Raw genomic sequence first — 18,690 nt, 5'->3', positions numbered from 1 at the left:
ACAGAAGACTCCAGAGGACCCCTTTGATGCAGTAACAAGGTTAGTCACCCTCCCATAAATATTAGATAATTTGACATTTTTGAGTAATGATGAGGTTGATTCAACTTATCATGTCAGGTGGTATGACCCCTGGAAAACTTTGAAAATGTGTTGTTATTATAAAAATGTGTATTTGATTTAAAAAATGTATGTATAACCTTGAGCACATGGTCAAACATTTGTATAGGCGTCCAAGTTAATGCCTGTTAGATTTGAATTGAATTTGAAATGTCAGGTGGTGCTACCAATATGTCAGGTGTCGCGACCAGAGTTACAATTAAACCAACTAAAAAAAGTAATGTTAATTCATGTTTTTGAATATATTAAATACATTTTAAATAAATATATAAAGCTTTTAAGTTGTTTAAAGGTGCAATCTACATATGTATATATTAGGGGTGGAACGGTACACAGAAGTCACGGTTCGGTTCATACCTCGGTTCAGACATCACGGTTCGGTACGATTTCGGTACAATGGAGGGAAAAAGCAAAACAAAAATGCAGAAGGCATTGTATTTTTTAAATAAGTTTTATTAATAAAGGCATAGAACCAGTTTATTTGTAGTGCACTGACAATAGTTTTATATAATTAGTTTATTAATTAAATTAATAAAAAGACAAAAAGACCTTGCGATATGTTTGGTAATTGTACTATTAATTTAAAATTATTTTGCTATATTTCAGATCAATATATTTGTTTTCCTTGATTTTAATTAACCTTATTAATTGACAATGTAACATTATTCTCAACTGAATTATAAATAATTGAATTCTGTATAAAATAATACTACCATTAAAAACTGTTTTGAAATGGAGTTGGATAAATATGTTTTGCTTTTAAAACAGTGTGTGTGTGATTTTGGTTGGGTGACAGTTGTAGGTTACAGTTTGACAAGAGTTTACAGTGTGACAAAAGCACATGTTGTGTTTTATTGCGAGTGTACACAAATATAAGTAAACACTTTGCAGGTTTAATGATCTGTATAAACAAAATCTCTCTCTCTCTCTCTCTCTCTCTCTCTCTCTCTCTCTCTCTCTCTCTCTCTCTCTCTCTCTCTCTCTCTCTCTCTCTCTCTCTCTCTCTCTCTCTCTCTCTCTCTCTCTCTCTCTCTCTCTCTCTCTCTCTCTCTCTCTCTCTCTCTCACACACACACTCTCCAGCATTGCAATCTTGACATCGCAGCCTGTTCATTATGCGGTCACACCAAACGCGAATTGAGCTTCAAATTCGCGTCTAGTTTGACGCTAGTCCAAAGCGAATAGGACGCGCGTATAAAGCCAACGATTGAAGTGAACGCGCGTTCAGAGCTAAGCCGATGGTACAGATTATGTGTCCCTAAAGAACCCGTGTATCTAACAATAGTTCCGCATTACATTAATTAATTTGCACGCGAGTTTTATTTATTTTTATACCGTGTATTCTCCGTGTAAATTCGTGCACCGAACCGTGACACCAGTACCGTTTCGGTTCGATACGACTACATTAACCGTTCCACCCCTAGTATATATATATATATATATATATTATTATGGTATGAGTGACAATTTAAAGAGCACATTGTCCATCTTAAAGTCCTATTCTTCAAGAATATAGGACTGTATAATCAACATTGATACTAAATTGCATCTTTATTTCTTTAAATTAATCTATTTTAATTTGTTTTTGTAGATGCCATTATCAAGCAAGGAGAAAACCGCACGACATAGAGCTCCTTTAAAAAGTGATCCAGTTGCAAGGGCAGAGTACCTTGCCAAAAGAAAAGCAAGGTATTGTGTTCATTATGTATATCTAGATACCTTACAACTGAAGTTAATATGGTATTCTGTTATTTTTTTGTGGTAATTACAGTTATTACATGTTTATAATACATACTTGATAGCAGTGTCATACAGCATTACAGAAAAGCATAGTTATTAGTCATGAATTCGAATGATTAACAAACCATTACCCATTCTATTAAATATTTTAACTAAAATAATTTATTTTACAAATGATATGTTACAGGTGAAACTCACACAATTTGAATATCATGCAAAAGTTATTTTATTTCAGTAATTCAAGTTATAAGGTTAAACTAATATATTATATAGACTCATTACATGCAAAGCAAGATATTTCAAGCCTATTTGTTATAATTTTGAGAATTATGGCTTACAGCTTAAGAAAACCCCAAATTCAAAATTAGAATATTGTGAAAAGGTTTTCATAGCTTGAAATATCTCACTTTGCATGTAATGAGTCTATATAATATATTAGTTTCATCTTTTAAATTGAATTACTGAAATAAATTAACTTTTGCACGATACATTTTTTGAGTTTCACCTCTCCCATATATTTTCATTTAAATAAAATAGAAGGGGTCTGAAACCATGTATCTTTTATAGAGATAGGTATGTTGTACATTGCCATTAGTAAGCTTGTTTACATCTTAATCACCCACAACTCTGTCATTCTTTTTTTTTAGTTATGAAAAATGATGGAAAAATAGTGAAAAAAACAATAAGTCAGCTTTCCAAAGCACAACAAGAAAAAACGAGGCTGTTACTACTGAATCTAATTGCATGAGCAGTAGATTGAATTCTGCCCTTAATGTTTCTGGGCCCAATATTTGCACTAATTCACTGTTCCATGTAAAATATGTTCTCATTTATTAAATGTGTTCCTTGAGGTTTCAAAGTTATATTTTTAAAGAAGCGATGATCAAATGTTATCATAACATGCAGTATTGTTTTGCACTTTCTTGTTAATGAAATGTAATTACATGATTGAGATGGTCAGAGGATTAAAATAAAAAAGCCAATTGAAACCTGAATAAAATTTATTGACATATCTTTCTTTTTATTTTGTGAATATCAATCATTATTGATCACAACGTCAGGTGGTGCGACCGGTCATGGTCAGGTGGTGCAACCAGCAAATTTATATTTAAATGTATCAATTCCCACTGCAATTGCAAAATGAAGTAAGAAATATAAATGTAAACCTTTATATAACGTATACAAATAATTTTTACAGTTAAAAACAAAATATAAAAAGTCCTTATAGAAAAATGGGTGTTTGAACACACAGAAAAGCAGCCGTTTATATGATTTGGAATAAAAGGGCAATAAATAAAGAAATAGAAAGGGAATTTACCATGTGATATGCATTTTCAACACTACAATGATTCATATTTACAAGTCTCAGTAGTGGTAAGTACATTAAATATATATTATTTTAAATTAATATATGGTCGCACCACCTGACATTTTCTGGGTGGTAAAATCAGAAATCTTGTTTAATAATAAATTAATGCTGCCTAAAATGCTTTAAAACCTATAAAAATCAACACCATACATTTTTTTGGACATAAAAATGCATTTTAAAACTGTTTTGCTTAAAATATTTTTTTTTTCATCTTGAAAATCTTATTTGTCATTGACTCATAAACGCCTGTGTGTGAAATATTTATAAAATTGTCATTCTTGTGGCACTTGTCCGTGTTGTTGGGTTGTAAAAAAAATACATTCATTATTGTTTTACTATTTACAGTCTGTTTTTTTTACAAAAGAAAAGTAAACATTTTCATAACCGTTACAAGTATTGTATGTTTTTTTTTATTGTAAACAAACACTATAAGAGGAACTTTCTTTAGTGGTATTTAAGGCTTTCAACAAGGAAAAAGAGGTCTGAGTCGGACCTCCTAAAGACACAGTAGTGAATCCTAAAACTCTTGATCTCACGCCTCCTTCTGTCTCTTCAGCTGGTTCAGTAAAATCAGAGGGACTATAAAGAACACCGAACTGATAATAAAACATAATTCTGCTCCAGCCAACCAGTACACTGAAAAATAAAAATAATAATAATGTTATGATTAGCTGAGAACTGCAAAAAAACAAAACAAAGGTACAGACTGATATAAATTCCATACAGTAATTGAAAGGGACATTTCATTGCAATGTCAGTTATAGTTAGGGTTGTTCACGTAATCACTCAGTGTACATATGAAAAAAAGACATTACATCTTTTTCTTTTTTTTACCTGTAGAAGTCACAATAGGGCCTAGTGCTCGAGCTAAAGCTCCAAGGCTCCGAAGGATTCCCATTACTGTTCCCTTCTGACTGGCTGAGCCTAAGACATCAACACAGACATCATTAACACCATCACACATTCAAACTAACAGAAGTGTGAGAAATCATTACCATAATTATTAAAGGGACAGTTCAAGAAATAAAAAATTATTTCATCGTTTCCTCATGTTGAGTGACATTTTCTTTTCTGTGGAACATAAAAGAAGATATTTTGAGAAATGTCTCGTTTTTTGTCGATACAATGGAAGTCAATGGTAACCAAAACGGTTTGGTCACCACCATTAAAAAAAAAAAAAAAAAAACTTCTTTTTTTGTACCACAGAAGAAAGTCAATTTTCATTTTTTGGTGAACTATCCTTCTGAAGTAATGACCCCTCAAAAAAACTACAGAATGGATACAATCTTAACGCACTCAAAAACAAAAAAAACCCACCATGTTCAGACACTTGTGTTGAAAGGCATGGAACAACAATAGCAGCAGCTGCAAGAATAAATACATTAATTGTTACAAATTGAAATACTAATGCAAAAAAAAAAATAGCAATGATAACAATGCATTTGTATACTGAATTGATGCACAATTGCTTACCAAAAGAGTACAAAAATAAGCCTGAATAGAGTAGTGTCAAATTCCATGCTATTCCAATGAGCAAGAAGGCTGGTACAAGTGATATAATTGCCTGAAATACACAAACATGAAAACAAATATGTAGTCATAATGTGCAGGCCTTTGAGTAGTTAATCATTAAAGTTCCAAGAAAAAAGGCAAGACAATTTGAATTGACTTGTGATCCAGTAATGCATGAAAGAGTTTACCACGCGAACAGTCTGGATCTGATGACCTGGTTTGATCCTGCGGGCATATCCGCCCTGGATCACTGCCATGGTAATGCCGATGAAAAAGAACATCTTCCCCTGCTGCATGCTACAACAGAAGAAGGCAGTGTTTGACTTTAAAAACCTCAGCCAAGACCCTAGGCTTCAGCTGCTCAATGATACATATATGTCACGGTTCTGATTAAGCAAAACATATCTCAGACTGTTCATTGGTAAATTGAAATCATATATTATCCTAGGGGCTGCTAACACTTTTCTTCGACCTTTGCTCAGTTACTTTCCCCCATTCTGGTTGTTTATGATTTATAATAAATTCTCCAAAACTTCCTGGTTCCTAATGATGACTACATACAAATAAATCCACAGGCTGTTTTTTCTCAACTTCCTGGGTCACATCTCATGGTTTAAGTTGAGCCCTGAACTCAAAATTGATTAGTTCGATTTTCAACGGACGGTTTATCTGTTGAAGACAATGGGATGCTTTGTAATGTTAGACTTTTCTTTGAATGCAGTAGCAGCACAAACCACAGCTTTTATGGACGTTTTGTAGAAGTTGTGACATTCAGCAAAGTTGTGTTAGCTATATAGATTCAGGCCTTACCTGGTAAACTGGAAGCGCTGATGTGTCAGAAAACTCAAGGTGAATTCCAACCCAGAGAAGAGATATAGGTATGTGAAGTAAACCAATCCAAGCACCTTAAGATTTTGCATTTCTATTGTGAAGAAAAGTCATCAGAAAAAAAAATTAGTGTGACAGATCATTCGTTATTCAACCTGGTAGTTCAAGACTTCTCGGTTGGGTGAAACTTTATGCTCTCACTTTGTTCAGATGGTGGATTCTCTGTTCTTGTGACGGCAGTGAATTTGAAAAGTGCAACAGGGTGAAGAAGATCTCCAGATTGTTGAATACCTGAAGATTCTGATGCCCTCTGAGTCACGAAAAGCATTCATTACATTTAGAATTAAAGACAATGCTATAAACAATTAAAATGAAGTTGAAGTCTATCCAGAAAGTGATTAAAGTTGCGATGTAATGGAAGTAGCACCAGATCTTTTGTTCCGTAACGTGACGTACATCTGAGTGAAGACGATTAAAATGTAGGGTTGGGATTCGGTTCTATCCATCAGTTGTTGATTGGATAAAGGCAGATCTGAATGCAAGCGTACCAATAAACACACTAATGTATAGCGCAATTGTTTGACTGTTTACCGCACTTTAAGTGGGTCAAACATCAGATGTGAAGTGTCACACTGCACTGTGGCTAATGAATTAAAGTCAAGCACATGCACAGAAAATAGTCTTTTTTTCCAAGAAAAATGAATTTAAAACTAGAATAAAGTTGCTCATATATTGAAACAAATTAGGTTAACTATTTCAAGAAAGTATTATTAGTACTATGAATAGTTTGCATTTTGCAATATGATCAATAAGATATATTTAGAAAATAGATAGGGTGAATTTCCATTTCATGACAAATTTAAATGTTACCATCCCCTGGTTTCACAGACAATGCTTAAGCCTAGTGCCAGACTAAAATGAATTTTTGGGCTGTTTTAGCTGAAAGTAACTTGCATATCTTAAAATATGTCAGTGCTATTGTTTTATTACATATTACTAATACTTACATATTACTAGATATATAATATTACATATTACACCTGTAATATGTTTTTCTAAGGTATGTTTGAAAAAGCTGCTTAAATGTCCTAATTGAACTAAGGCCTAATCCTGACTTAATCTATGCCTTGTCTGTGAAACCAGGCCTATACATATTAAAGCACATTTGAATAATGAGTTCACTGAGAATTACATATTATACATTATATTATTACAATGTACCTGAAATGGCAGATTACATATCCCAAGCATTATTTTAGTCACTAAATTATAGCTAATTATTAAAAGTTATCCTCTGGTTGTTGCATATTGTCACATTGCTGACCTTTTGTAAAGTCTCTGGCAGCATGAAGAAAATAAAAAGAAGGTCTGCTAAAGAAAAAAGGACAGCCAGCATGGCAGGGCCTTGATAAAACACCTCAGCGTCTTTGAGTCTCAGAGCAAAGTATGCTCCCATTAATGGACCCAATGTGAACCCCAAGGAGAAAGCAACACCAATCATTGCCTGACAACAGAAGAAAACAAACTCAATGAATCTTCAAGTGGCTCACAAGTTATAAGGTTAAAAATGTCAAATCTGTCCTGAAAGCATCAATTCATGATGTTAATGACCGTAACTCACCATTCCCTTGTTTCTTGCTTTAGGGCAAGGCAGGTCCGCCACAACAGCAGTGCACAGGCTGACATTTCCTTTACAAATGCCTCCCACCACTCGAGACAGCAGAAACAGAGTAAAACTGTGAGAGAAAGCCCACAGAATGTAGGATGCCATGAGACCTAGCTAAAAAACATGGACAATGTTACTTAGATCTACAAAAGGCATTGAGTCATTGACATACATTAAAGTTAATATGTTTGAATTTCAATCTCTCTTAATTAATACCCTATATCAGAGAATTGGAATGCATTTATTTGATTAATTTTATCAATTCAACCTGGGAGTTGATAAAAAGCACATAATTAAATCAATAATACAAATATATAAATAGATTAGTGCTGTCAAACGATTAAAATATTTAATCGCGATTAATCGCATTAATGTCATAGTTAACTAACACATTTTAATCTATTCTAAATATCTCTTGATTTCTTTTTGTCCCATTATTTTTTCTCATTTTAATGCTCTTATCAACATGGAAATGTGGATCGGCTTGCTTTGTGCAAATGTTTTTTACTGAAAACAACATTGGCATACTGTGTTCAATTTCACACTAACATTCTCACTTGGAGCAAATAATCTCTCACACAATGTAACACTGTCCATCAATAAAAGGGTGAAAGAAATACTGACGAGGTCCTGATATTGACGAGGGGGCGGAGAATTCGCATCAGCTGTGTGTGTGTGTGCTTGGCCATCATCAAGTGGTATTTCAGACTGGACGTGCTGCGATGATGATAGCTCAGTTCACAACGACAAAACACACAGATCACTTTGGTCTTGTCAATGGAACCATTTGGCAACTTTTTAAAAGTAAACTTTCCATTCAGAATCTTATTGGCATCCATTTCGGCGTCTCGTGCTCGTCATCCACTCAAAGCGTAACGTTAACCTACTATTTGGCCGGCTCGCAAGCCCAAACAAGTGTGTGCGGCGTGCCTGTTGTTTTGTTTCCGGTCTAGCTAGATCCGCGTCCTCGCACATGCCGCGTCCTGTCGCAAAAGCATGTGAAAAAAACTACAAAGTTTGCAAGGCCAAAAAGACCGTTAATCGCACGATAAAAAATTTTACGCCGTTAAAATGAGTTTGCGTTAACGGCGTTAATAACGCGTTTAACTGACAGCCCTAAAATAGATATTTTTTTATTCGTTTACCTGCAGGTCATATGATGATTAAACAACACGGGAACCGTGAACATGTGAATGTGTTGTTAAATTATGGAAATATTAACTTAAAATCTCAGGGGCTACTTCCAGGTAAATATTTTAGGTTTGACTTACAAAAAAAGTTTGGGAATCCCTGCCCTATATGATCTAAATTTGTCAGTATGGTCTATACTTACAGTTGTTAACAGGAGCATTGGTTTTCTTCCATAATCATCTGAAAGAGCCCCAATAATGGGTGATGACAGAAATTGTAGTAAAGAGTAGAGAGAGCCTATCAGACCTAAGACACCAAAGAAGATAATCAATGTACATGTCCTCAATTCAAAAGGTCAGTTCGAATAATGTGCTGCATTTAAAGAAACCCTCAATATCAGCCAGAGTAGGCTATTGAAGTTACCTCCAAAAAGAACACTGTTATATTTTGTGTCCATAGGAACTCCAACTGCCCCTCTGAACCAGTCCACTACGCTCTGTAAAGACTGATAAACACCGTCCTGTAGAAAACACAGGAAAAAAGTGATGCAGAGATTACAACATCAAAATCATATGCGAAAGCCATTTTATACACATTGCAACTGTTACTGAATCTTATATCAAGACACATTTACTTGAGCAGGAAAATGACTTAAGATATTAAGTCTTGTTTTCTTAAACATTTTTCCAAATTAAGTGAATTTGTGCTTAAAACAGGAAAAAAATCTGTCAGTATGGTAAGAAATGTTTTTTCCCTATTTAAAATAAGTGCATTTTACCCCACTCATTCTTACCCTACTGCCATATATTTTTCATCTAATTTTTTTAAATAAGTCATTTTGCGTCTCAAGTAAATATATCTTGATTTAAGAATGTTTAGATATATTTGTACAAGAAAACAAGAAAAAAATACATTTCAGTTCACATTTTATGTTCCTATTCAACGGCTGCTTTTTCCCATTCAGTGGGGGAAAATGTCTCCAAGTAAAACATTTTACACATAACACATTAATTGGAATAGTTCAATGAGAGCCTGCTACATGAAAAGGTGAATGAAGCCATTGTCAGCGTCATTTGATAAGAAAGAACAGCTCTGACCTTGGAGGCTTTCCACAGACTAAACTATTTAATATTATAAAGTTCATTAATTCAGTATACAATAACTTAAGTCATCGCTGAATTTTGTACTGGAAATGCTCTGTTTCTTCAAAAGTTATAAGAGGGGGAAACATGTCCCGACTGGAATGCATTATGCACCGTCACACAGTCTACAGTTACATGCATGACTAATCTAGGTCAAATTACAGCAGCATTTCTTTTTGAATAGAAAGCCAGCCAAACACCTAATTTTGAGATTTTATAACAACAATATATCCAAATGATGATCTCACCCCAGTTTGACTGTAGTGGTCCAAGATGGAAGGGAGCAGTGGAAGTATTAATGTGAAACCCAGCAAGTCAAGCAGCAGTGCCAAGAAAACCATCCTGATGACTCTGGAAGAGTGAACGTCCTCTGATGTAGTTTTGTCACCTGCCATTTCTCCACTCTGGTTGTTTTTCTTTACAGCCGAGAAATCTTAAAGCATCTCCTGTGGTCACTGAACTGAATCACTGAACAAAAACCAAACAATGAACAACAGTATGTACTCCATTTTTTTTTTTTTAAACTAAAGTACCAATAAGTGCACTGGTATGGTAAAGTTTTTTTTTGGACATGATGGTACCATATGTTTTTGGCTATTCTTCAAAGTCATGCAAATATAATTTACAAATCATTCCGTCAGTACCATGGAATATATATATATATATATATATATACACTCACCGGCCACTTTATTAGGTACCCCATGCTAGTAACGGGTTGGACCCCCTTTTGCCTTCAGAACTGCCTCAATTCTTCGTGGCATAGATTCAACAAGGTGCTGGAAGCATTCCTCAGGGACTTTGGTCCATATTGACATGATGGCATCACACAGTTGCCGCAGATTTGTCGGCTGCACATCCATGATGCGAATCTCCCGTTCCACCACATCCCAAAGATGCTCTATTGGATTGAGATCTGGTGACTGTGGAGGCCATTTTAGTACAGTGAACTCATTGTCATGTTCAAGAAAACCAATTTGAAATGATTCGAGCTTTGTGCCATGGTGCATTATCCTGCTGGAAGTAGCCATCAGAGGATGGGTACATGGTGGCCATAAAGGGATGGACATGGTCAGAAACAATGCTCAGGTCGGCCGTGGCATTTAAACGATGCCCAATTGGCACTAAGGGGCCTAAAGTGTGCCAAGAAAACATCCCCCACACCATTACACCACCACCACCAGCCTGCTCAGTGGTAACAAGGCATGATGGATCCATGTTCTCATTCTGTTTACGCCAAATTCTGACTCTACCTTCTGAATGTCTCAACAGAAATCGAGACTCATCAGACCAGGCAACATTTTTCCAGTCTTCAACTGTCCAATTTTGGTGAGCTCTTGCAAATTGTAGCCTCTTTTTCCTATTTGTAGTGGAGATGAGTGGTACCCGGTGGGGTCTTCTGCTGTTGTAGCCCATCTGCCTCAAAGTTCGACGTACTGTGCGTTCAGAGATGCTCTTCTGCCCACCTTGGTTGTAACGGGTGGTTATTTGAGTCACTGTTGCCCTTCTATCAGCTCGAACCAGTCTGGCCATTCTCCTCTGACCTCTGGCATCAACAAGGCATTTCCGCCCACAGAACTGCCGCTCACTGGATGTTTTTTCTTTTTCGGACCATTCTCTGTAAACCCTAGAGATGGTTGTGCGTGAAAATCCCAGTAGATTAGCAGTTTCTGAAATACTCAGACCAGCCCTTCTGGCACCAACAATCATGCCACGTTCAAAGTCACTCAAATCACCTTTCTTCCCCATACTGATGCTCGGTTTGAACTGCAGGAGATTGTCTTGACCATGTCTACATGCCTAAATGCACTGAGTTGCCGCCATGTGATTGGCTGCTTAGAAATTAAGTGTTAACGAGCAGTTGGACAGGTGTACCTAATAAAGTGGCCGGTGAGTGTATATATATATATATATATGAATACCTTGGTATTGTAGTTTAATACCATCACTGCACCATATTGTATGACCACTTTACATTTTAGGATATTATATATATGTATAATATCCTATATTTGGTGACCTTAGTACAGTGTAATTGCACAAATAAGTACTTAGTAGGGTTAAGGTTTGGTTGTAATTAATTATGCATTATTTACTGTTACTAGTATACATGTAACATGTGTAACAAGGACACGGAAAAGATAAGTGTTACCAAAAAGCAATTAACAAATATTTCAGTGTTCTTGTTGTTATTGCAAAAATAAGTACTGGATAATATTAACTGACAACACGTACTGTACTGACTTTAGAGTTAGTGTTTGGTTTATGGTTAGTTGCTTGCTTGTAATTATGCATAATTTAGTGTCACTACTAGAGTAAGTACCCATGTAACACGTGTAATAAGGAAACTGTAAAATAAAGTTTTATCAAAAAGCATTTGATAAATATTTCAGTGTTCTTGTTGTAATTGCACAGAAGAGTACTGGCTAATGTTAATTGACAGCACGTACTTACTTTAGGGTTAGGGTCTGGTTAGCAGTTAGTTGCTTGTAATTATGCATAATTTACTGTTACTAGACTACGTGTAACAAGGATACTGTAAAATCAAGTGTTGCCAAAAATTGTTAAATATTATTTCAATTGATCTTAATTAATCGAGGGTTGATTTCAAAAACAACTTGCAATAACTTATTAAAAATTCCAAAACTCTAACATTCACCATGCACAGGTCATAAACTCGCGCCGTCCATTCATATTTCACTCCAGTCTGCTTCTGCTTGAGAGTCCCCGGGAAAACAGTTGTCAAATCAACTCTAATATATTCTAAGAGACTTGGCAGTTTGTAACTCATTTAAGTCGGATATTTTCTTCGTTTAACCTAGACGGTAACAGTTCACTTGATATCTTACCTTGAGCTCGCAGTGCGCAATCAAAGTTCCCAGAAGATGCTGCTACTTCCCCACACACTCCCCCATCATGAACACACACCAGGAAGCGCGAGCGCGGTGTCTCATTTCACCAGCTACGACAACCGTGACGTGTAGTGGGATGAGCACGAGCAATACAGCTGATTTCTGTTAAGTCAATTTAATGAATGCATAAAAAGTGTGCAAACATTTACAAATGAGAGCTTGCCACACAATATAGATTCATGCAGACTGTATTACTTTGGAACAACGTTGAGACGTGTAATAATGTAAGCTACTGTAACTAAGCATGATGTGTTCCTCATCTGTCTGATCTGTCAGAACAGATGATCATTGGACATGCATTATCAATGAAAATAATACAAATCAATAAATTAATCATTCCTCTCAAAAATGTTTTAATTTATTTGTTCAGTTCAATTTTCAACATTGTAATGGTTTCCAAAGACCACGAGAGGGAGTTTATTGATAATGTTTACAACAGATTGGCCGGTAGGATTTCAAAATGACGTAAGTCAGTCAAAATATTATTTTAAATAGTATGATTAGGGTCTAGCTGCCTCTGGATAGAGAGAATGAGCATTTATACATAAACTAGAGTTGAGTGATATTTTGTTTGTTTGTTGAGAAAGCACTGTCATTTTATTTTCTAAACCTTTCACCATTTAGATGAATATGACAATGTTAAATAACAGTTAAAAACGATCAGTTCACCACACAAGCATTTTTGTCTCTACATAAATGGGTCATTTTTGGTCATTTTTATTGGTTTGCCTGATAGTAACCAATTGATGTATTTATATTAGCTTGTGTGCTTGCATAGCAAAACCATTATGGACAGCGTCATACTTACATGACAATTTAATTAGAATGAAACGGATTGGTTTGGTTGAAGTAGTCTAACTTTTTATTAAATCATATTTTATGATGTTTTCAAATGTTTAATAGCATATTGACTATGATATTTCTTTAAATGTCATCTTAAATTGGCGCTCGCAAATACTGAATAATAACATGAAAGACAACAAGTAGCACATGAAAAAAAAATTAAACCACCAAGCAGGCGGAACTATACAGAAAACAAACGTTTCAGGAGGAACACGAAATTGGCGCACACCACCATGATGTAAAGGACTTCAAAAATTGTTCAACTGTCACATAGCATAGAGCTGTAAGTTAAATATGTCCAATATAAATTAATGATTTAAAAACGTTTTAACAGGGAAACATCATTGACATGATCTATCATTTTCCCAGTGGTATGACATATTATGCTTGCTGCTCTTTGTAACACCTTTGTTTGATCAATCGGGGACATTTCAGTGGGAAGAGTGTAACATAAGGAGCGCAGTATTTAAAATCTTAAAATTATATTCAGTTTGATTACACTTACAGAATACTGGCACACATTTTTACAAGAAAAAGCCTTATTTTCACTCAACTTGGCATTTTCATGACTCGTCAGTAATCTGTACTGAATACGGTGTATTGTGTTCTCTGCTGTTTGTATTGTCAGGTTTATTGTTCCCGAAGAGGTCCCTCATTTACACATGAATGCAAGTAGACAATGAAAGAAGCACCTCACTACTTTGCAGCCGTGACATCTCTTACTAAAAGTCGGTCATGACAGCTCAACAGACAAAATGATGTGCACCAGACTACTGACACTGCTTAAGTCACATGCAGTGAAGAGGAATCTGCCACAGATCTGTTCTGCCCGTTTTTCAAGCCTCAGAAGACACCATGAAAACATCATCACAGACTTCTGTCAGCCTGGATCCTGCTTTAACAAAAGTGATGATCACAAACAGAGAATATGGTCTCCTTCACTGGCAGGTCACAACTACGGAAAAAGGTTTTTCAGCCTCACGCCTGCTGGGATTGTCAATGCAGCTCCAGCGTCTGTACAGCCGTACCTCAGATTAATGAGACTGGACAAACCCATAGGTGAGCTCATGTCAAACGACACATTACCCAGGAAGCTCAAACATTATCTGTGTTTCATTATAATATTAATGAAGTGTTCTTGTAGGAACGTGGCTACTGTATCTGCCTTGTACGTGGAGTATTGGGCTGGCGGCAGACCCGGGATGCCTTCCTGATCTACGCATGCTTGTGCTGTTTGGTGTCGGAGCTTTGCTTATGAGAGGAGCTGGATGCACTATCAATGACATGTGGGATAAAGACTTTGACAGGAAGGTATGAGTACATGAATTTAAAATCGACATGAAATGGAAGTTGCGATAGACTTTTCTTCCCTATTTTGACATATATCCGAGTGAAACAGCTTCTCGAACAAGAAAAAATGTAGGGCTGGACCTGATTTTTTGCCACTGGGAATTAATTGGACCTTTGGATCATTGCGGTTTGCTTTTTTGCTGTGATCTCATGTGAGTGACAGGTTGTCCTGCCCTCGTGCCAGTAAATGCGTCGTCAGAGAAGAGATATTAACCCTCTGGGGACCAGAAACGCGCCCGCGCGTTTTGCCGTTTTTTTTTCACATAGCAGAAAAATAGACTTAAAATACTCTGTTGATTTTGATCGTACATATAAGTGTTATACATCAATCGATCCTGTTAATTGTCTATTATTTTTCTGTATACTCACAATAAAAACAAAGTTTTGTGCTTTTTGTCAAATAAAGAAAAATAAACATGATGCGAGTTTTGCCTTCTCTCTGTCAGTGCAGTCCATTCTGAAACACGTCCGAAAAATTAACTCTAACTCTGCAAATACTTGTCATACAGGCACGAGAGGTTTTTCTTTATGAAGCTTGAATTCTCTTCTTTTTAATGATGTAATTTATATAAAAAACAAATATTCTCAGTTTATGTAATCTGTATGAAAAGAGAGTGCTGTCAGATTTTTTTCCCCCAGCTCATTACACTTCATTACGCGTTAATCTGACACGCCCACGGAGGACGCGCGCTATTCAAACGCAAATGTCGAGGCAAGCCATGACAATGCCCACATCAGCCGTTCCACCGCGGCGGTAAAATGTGGGGTGTATTTGCTGCCTTTTACCGCCAAGAGGCGCTACAATCATAGACTCTGAAAAGTGTTTGTTTATTCTCTCTAATGCGTAATCTGCTGCCGCACCGCACTGATTCAGAGCGTTTGAAAGCTGGTAGCAGATGAATTCAACAAGTGAAACGTAGTTAAAATAATTCATAATCACAATACTGAAATTAGGCTACTGAAATGAAATTGAATAAATAATGAAAAAGTAAAACATTGCAATAAAAACAGTCACAGACGTATAGACGATAGCTCAGTGGTTAACGCAACAACACGAGCTTCGAGGAGCTTCAATCGACTCGGATCGAATCTCAATGTAGCATACATGTTGTTAACCGATGTTGGCCAACAGCGTTTATATTTTACCTTCTTGATGCTTAAATAGCTAACTGTTTATAACTGTTTACTTATTTAAAGTCAAGAGTTTTGTTTAATTATTATTACAACATAAATTTGCTACATTCCTGGAACCGCAGCCGCTGCACAAAGGACAAAAACTGATGAAGGAAGATTGTCAGCCGATTGCATCAGAAAATGAAAATGAAGAAGCACGTCTTTAGTCTGCTAAATTATTGTGTAATGTAAAAGAACACTAAAATTACTTAAGTTTGAAACCAAGTTCGAACATTTCAAGGTTTAAATAAAGTGTCGGGACAGTTTTTTTTATTTAAAACAGGGTTGCATCGGGTTTAGAGTTTATTTCTTTTGCGATGCAAAATAAGAAACACTAGAGCCGCGTTTCCACCGCAATTGCCCGGAACAATTTGTCCCAGGAACTTTTTTCCCAGGAACTTTTTTTTGCCCCAGACCGGTAGCTTTCTGCGTTTACATCGCGGTCTAAAGTACCGGGTAAACTGCGCGCGACTGCTCATTGCTTGCTTGTGACGGACAGTAGACTGTAAAAGACAGTAATCAGTTTTGAGCGCCACATTTATAATAAATATGGAAGAGATTCACACTGTGCTGCAGTTGTTTGAGATGTATTGGTTTACTAACCAGGTAATTAACAAAACGGCAGAAAAGAGACGAGCACTGATACTAAAGCGTGTTCAGAAAGCTCGTAATGCTAACGTTAGATCTAAAATTAGACAGCGTATGTTATCAGCTATTGCGGACATTGACCGTGAGAAGGCTGGGACGAACGCGCAGAAAATTTCTCTTCCGCAAATACGCTTAATAAAGCCTGAATCTCGTCGTCGGTCCAGCTGCCTTTTTTATTTTTATTAAATTCCATATTTGCAGACAGACAACTCTTACTGCATGGAACTTCATTACTGCATGAAGCCACGAACTGCAATAGATTCTAAAAATTCCGGTTAAAAATAAAATGCTGCGCGGAGTTATCCAATCATAATGCGGCGTGAACACAACCAATCAGCATGTTCAGCGCACAAGCCCCACCCGCGAAAGTTCCTGAACTTTGAAAAAGTACTACCTCGCGAGCAGGGACTTTCGGAGGGGGAAATATCTACCCGGAACTTCATTTAGACCCTGGTTCCTGCGGTGTAAACACACCGAGTACCAGGCCAAAGTTCCTAGTTCCTGGGTAAAGTTCCTGCGGTGGAAACGCGGCTTAGGCTAATCTTATTCTTGCGACATTTTAAATTTGTATTGCCAAAGAAATGACAGCTATATTAAACAATTAAAACAGTAGGCCTACAAAACGAAAATTGTCCAAAGCAACATAATTAAATTAAAACATGCGTTTTTCTTTGCCTCTCTCGCGCTGAATCTCTTTTTAACAAGTTTATTTAGTCTCCCTCGCTCTCCATATGAAAGAGGAACATTAACACCTAGGCCTATTGTCCTGCGCGCTCGATACAGCACTGAACTGTCCCTCCAACCCCCCACCGGCTATTGGAGTCTGAGGCTGATTTAACACAAAGAGAAGTCACAATTCACACTTAAATCGCTATTCTAGACAGTGTTGATAATGAAGGAATTAAATGATTTAAGTTACATGTAGCCTAGTGATATTTCTGTCATAAAAGCTTATTACTAAATATTTAATTATTTCAGTAATTGATGAAATAAAACTGGTTTGGGCCAGCTTTTTCCAAGCAAAACTAAATATAATCTGAAAAAACGCATGTTAATTTGTTTTCATGAACAAAATGTTCAACTCAATATTAAAGTCTACAGGGATCTTTGGATCCTTTCAACCAGGCATGCAATTTGTGAATTAAGTTTTTTTATTTTTTTTTTTTATTCAAATAAATATCGAACCACGGTGCTTCGTGGTAATGCTGCTAAATTAAATAACATGTATTGAATAATTATGAACTTAAATGAAACAATATCGCAACATTTCGACAAATGCATTATTTGATCTGTTTTTACATTTTAATTCAGGGCGATTTAGCCTGCTACATTTAATTAGAGCGAGATTTTCACCCTTGTCTTGTCATTTTCTCATTGGGAAGCGCTTACAGGCTACATGTTTGAGTACATCCTCTGTACCTCTCGTTTTCATATGGATTACATAATCAGATAACATTTATTAGCCAGAATATTTAGACATTTAAAGGCTTTAGACAGAGCCGATTTCTTATAGTGACTGAGCTGAAGTGGCTTTCGGTTCATTTTTGTGACGCGCAGTTCCCGGAGACAGAGACGACAGATAAACTGTTTTTGTCGTTAGCAAAAGTTCGAATAAAACCCGACTTTAGAAAAATGCATAGGGCCACTCGGCGTGGTCTGCCAAAACACTTAATTATAAACTTCAATATTTCATTCAAAATAATCTCAAAACGCTTTGTGAAATTTTAAAAACCGGGCATGCATTAAGGCCACTTGAACTAATGAACAACTGAAACGCTGGTTTTGATTTTATTGTTTGTCGTTGTTTAAACGTGCTTGTTGCATATCTCTATTTTATATTTGATATGGTCTATTGGTGAAGTAGCCTATAGCATTGATTAGCTGTGGAGGGAGGGGTGTGGGGATTCAAATAATTCAGCAGAAGCAGGGATGTTTAGACCAGAAGGAAATCCCCGTCCCTCCTGGCAAATCACACTTTACTTAAAACCATGTTTTTAAAAACTCTAGGTTGTAGGGAATCAAAATAATAATAATAATAGGCCTAATAAAAAAAATAAAAAAAAATATATATAGGCTATATATGTAAAATTACTTTTTTTACAGAACTGCTTTTGAAATTATGATTGGTAGCCTCGTACGATTGGTACAGATGCAACGTCGTTCTGTTCGATAGTGTAAAATGGAAATGCATGGTAATTTTATTTTATAAATATAACCAAAAAACTGTATGGTGTAACAGAGTTTTAGAGCTAGACAAATC

The 18,690-nt window shown here is 36.1% G+C and overlaps 3 protein-coding genes across 3 annotated transcripts in view; 2 read left to right on the top strand and 1 right to left on the bottom strand.

The window, feature by feature from the left end:
* The window catches only part of prlrb (prolactin receptor b), a 40,450-nt gene extending 30,227 nt beyond the window's left edge, over window positions 1-10,223 (top strand). Inside the window, exon 9 of the transcript XR_008804107.1 lies at window positions 10,202-10,223. The gene's annotated coding sequence lies outside the window, so the exon portion shown is untranslated. The remainder of the gene's footprint in view (window positions 1-10,201) is intronic.
* Window positions 3,538-12,457, bottom strand: mfsd10 (major facilitator superfamily domain containing 10). The gene is made up of 13 exons (XM_056237324.1): window positions 12,354-12,457; window positions 9,753-9,972; window positions 8,786-8,882; window positions 8,565-8,668; window positions 7,187-7,345; window positions 6,890-7,069; window positions 5,767-5,875; window positions 5,548-5,659; window positions 4,926-5,034; window positions 4,699-4,789; window positions 4,543-4,590; window positions 4,060-4,149; window positions 3,538-3,861 (listed from the first exon to the last, which is right to left on the bottom strand). The coding sequence occupies exons 2-13, from the start codon at window positions 9,897-9,899 to the stop codon at window positions 3,758-3,760; spliced, it is 1,350 nt and encodes a 449-aa protein (XP_056093299.1). The 5' UTR covers window positions 9,900-9,972; window positions 12,354-12,457; the 3' UTR covers window positions 3,538-3,757.
* A 1,076-nt stretch (window positions 12,458-13,533) lies between these two features.
* Window positions 13,534-18,690, top strand: part of coq2 (coenzyme Q2 4-hydroxybenzoate polyprenyltransferase) — a 12,669-nt gene continuing 7,512 nt past the window's right edge. Inside the window, exons 1-3 of the mRNA XM_056237279.1 lie at window positions 13,534-13,630; window positions 13,888-14,318; window positions 14,404-14,570. Coding sequence (XP_056093254.1) covers window positions 14,015-14,318; window positions 14,404-14,570 — 471 coding nt within the window. The 5' untranslated portion in view covers window positions 13,534-13,630; window positions 13,888-14,014. The remainder of the gene's footprint in view (window positions 13,631-13,887; window positions 14,319-14,403; window positions 14,571-18,690) is intronic.

This window comes from Rhinichthys klamathensis, unplaced genomic scaffold, assembly GCF_029890125.1.
Source record: "Rhinichthys klamathensis goyatoka isolate OS25496 unplaced genomic scaffold, OSU_Roscu_1.1 h1tg000019l_1, whole genome shotgun sequence".
NCBI lineage: Eukaryota > Metazoa > Chordata > Actinopteri > Cypriniformes > Leuciscidae > Rhinichthys > Rhinichthys klamathensis.
This window is presented reverse-complemented; position numbering and strand designations above follow the sequence as displayed.

Coding starts and splice junctions, on each gene's coding strand:
- mfsd10 (XM_056237324.1), bottom strand. CDS start 9,899: ATGGCAGGTGACAAAACTACATCAGAGGACGTTCACTCTTCCAGAGTC. Junction 7,070..7,186: donor AAGCAAGAAACAAGGGAATG/GTGAGTTACGGT, acceptor TTCTGTTGTCAG/GCAATGATTGGTGTTGCTTT. Junction 5,876..6,889: donor TGCCAGAGACTTTACAAAAG/GTCAGCAATGTG, acceptor TTCGTGACTCAG/AGGGCATCAGAATCTTCAGG.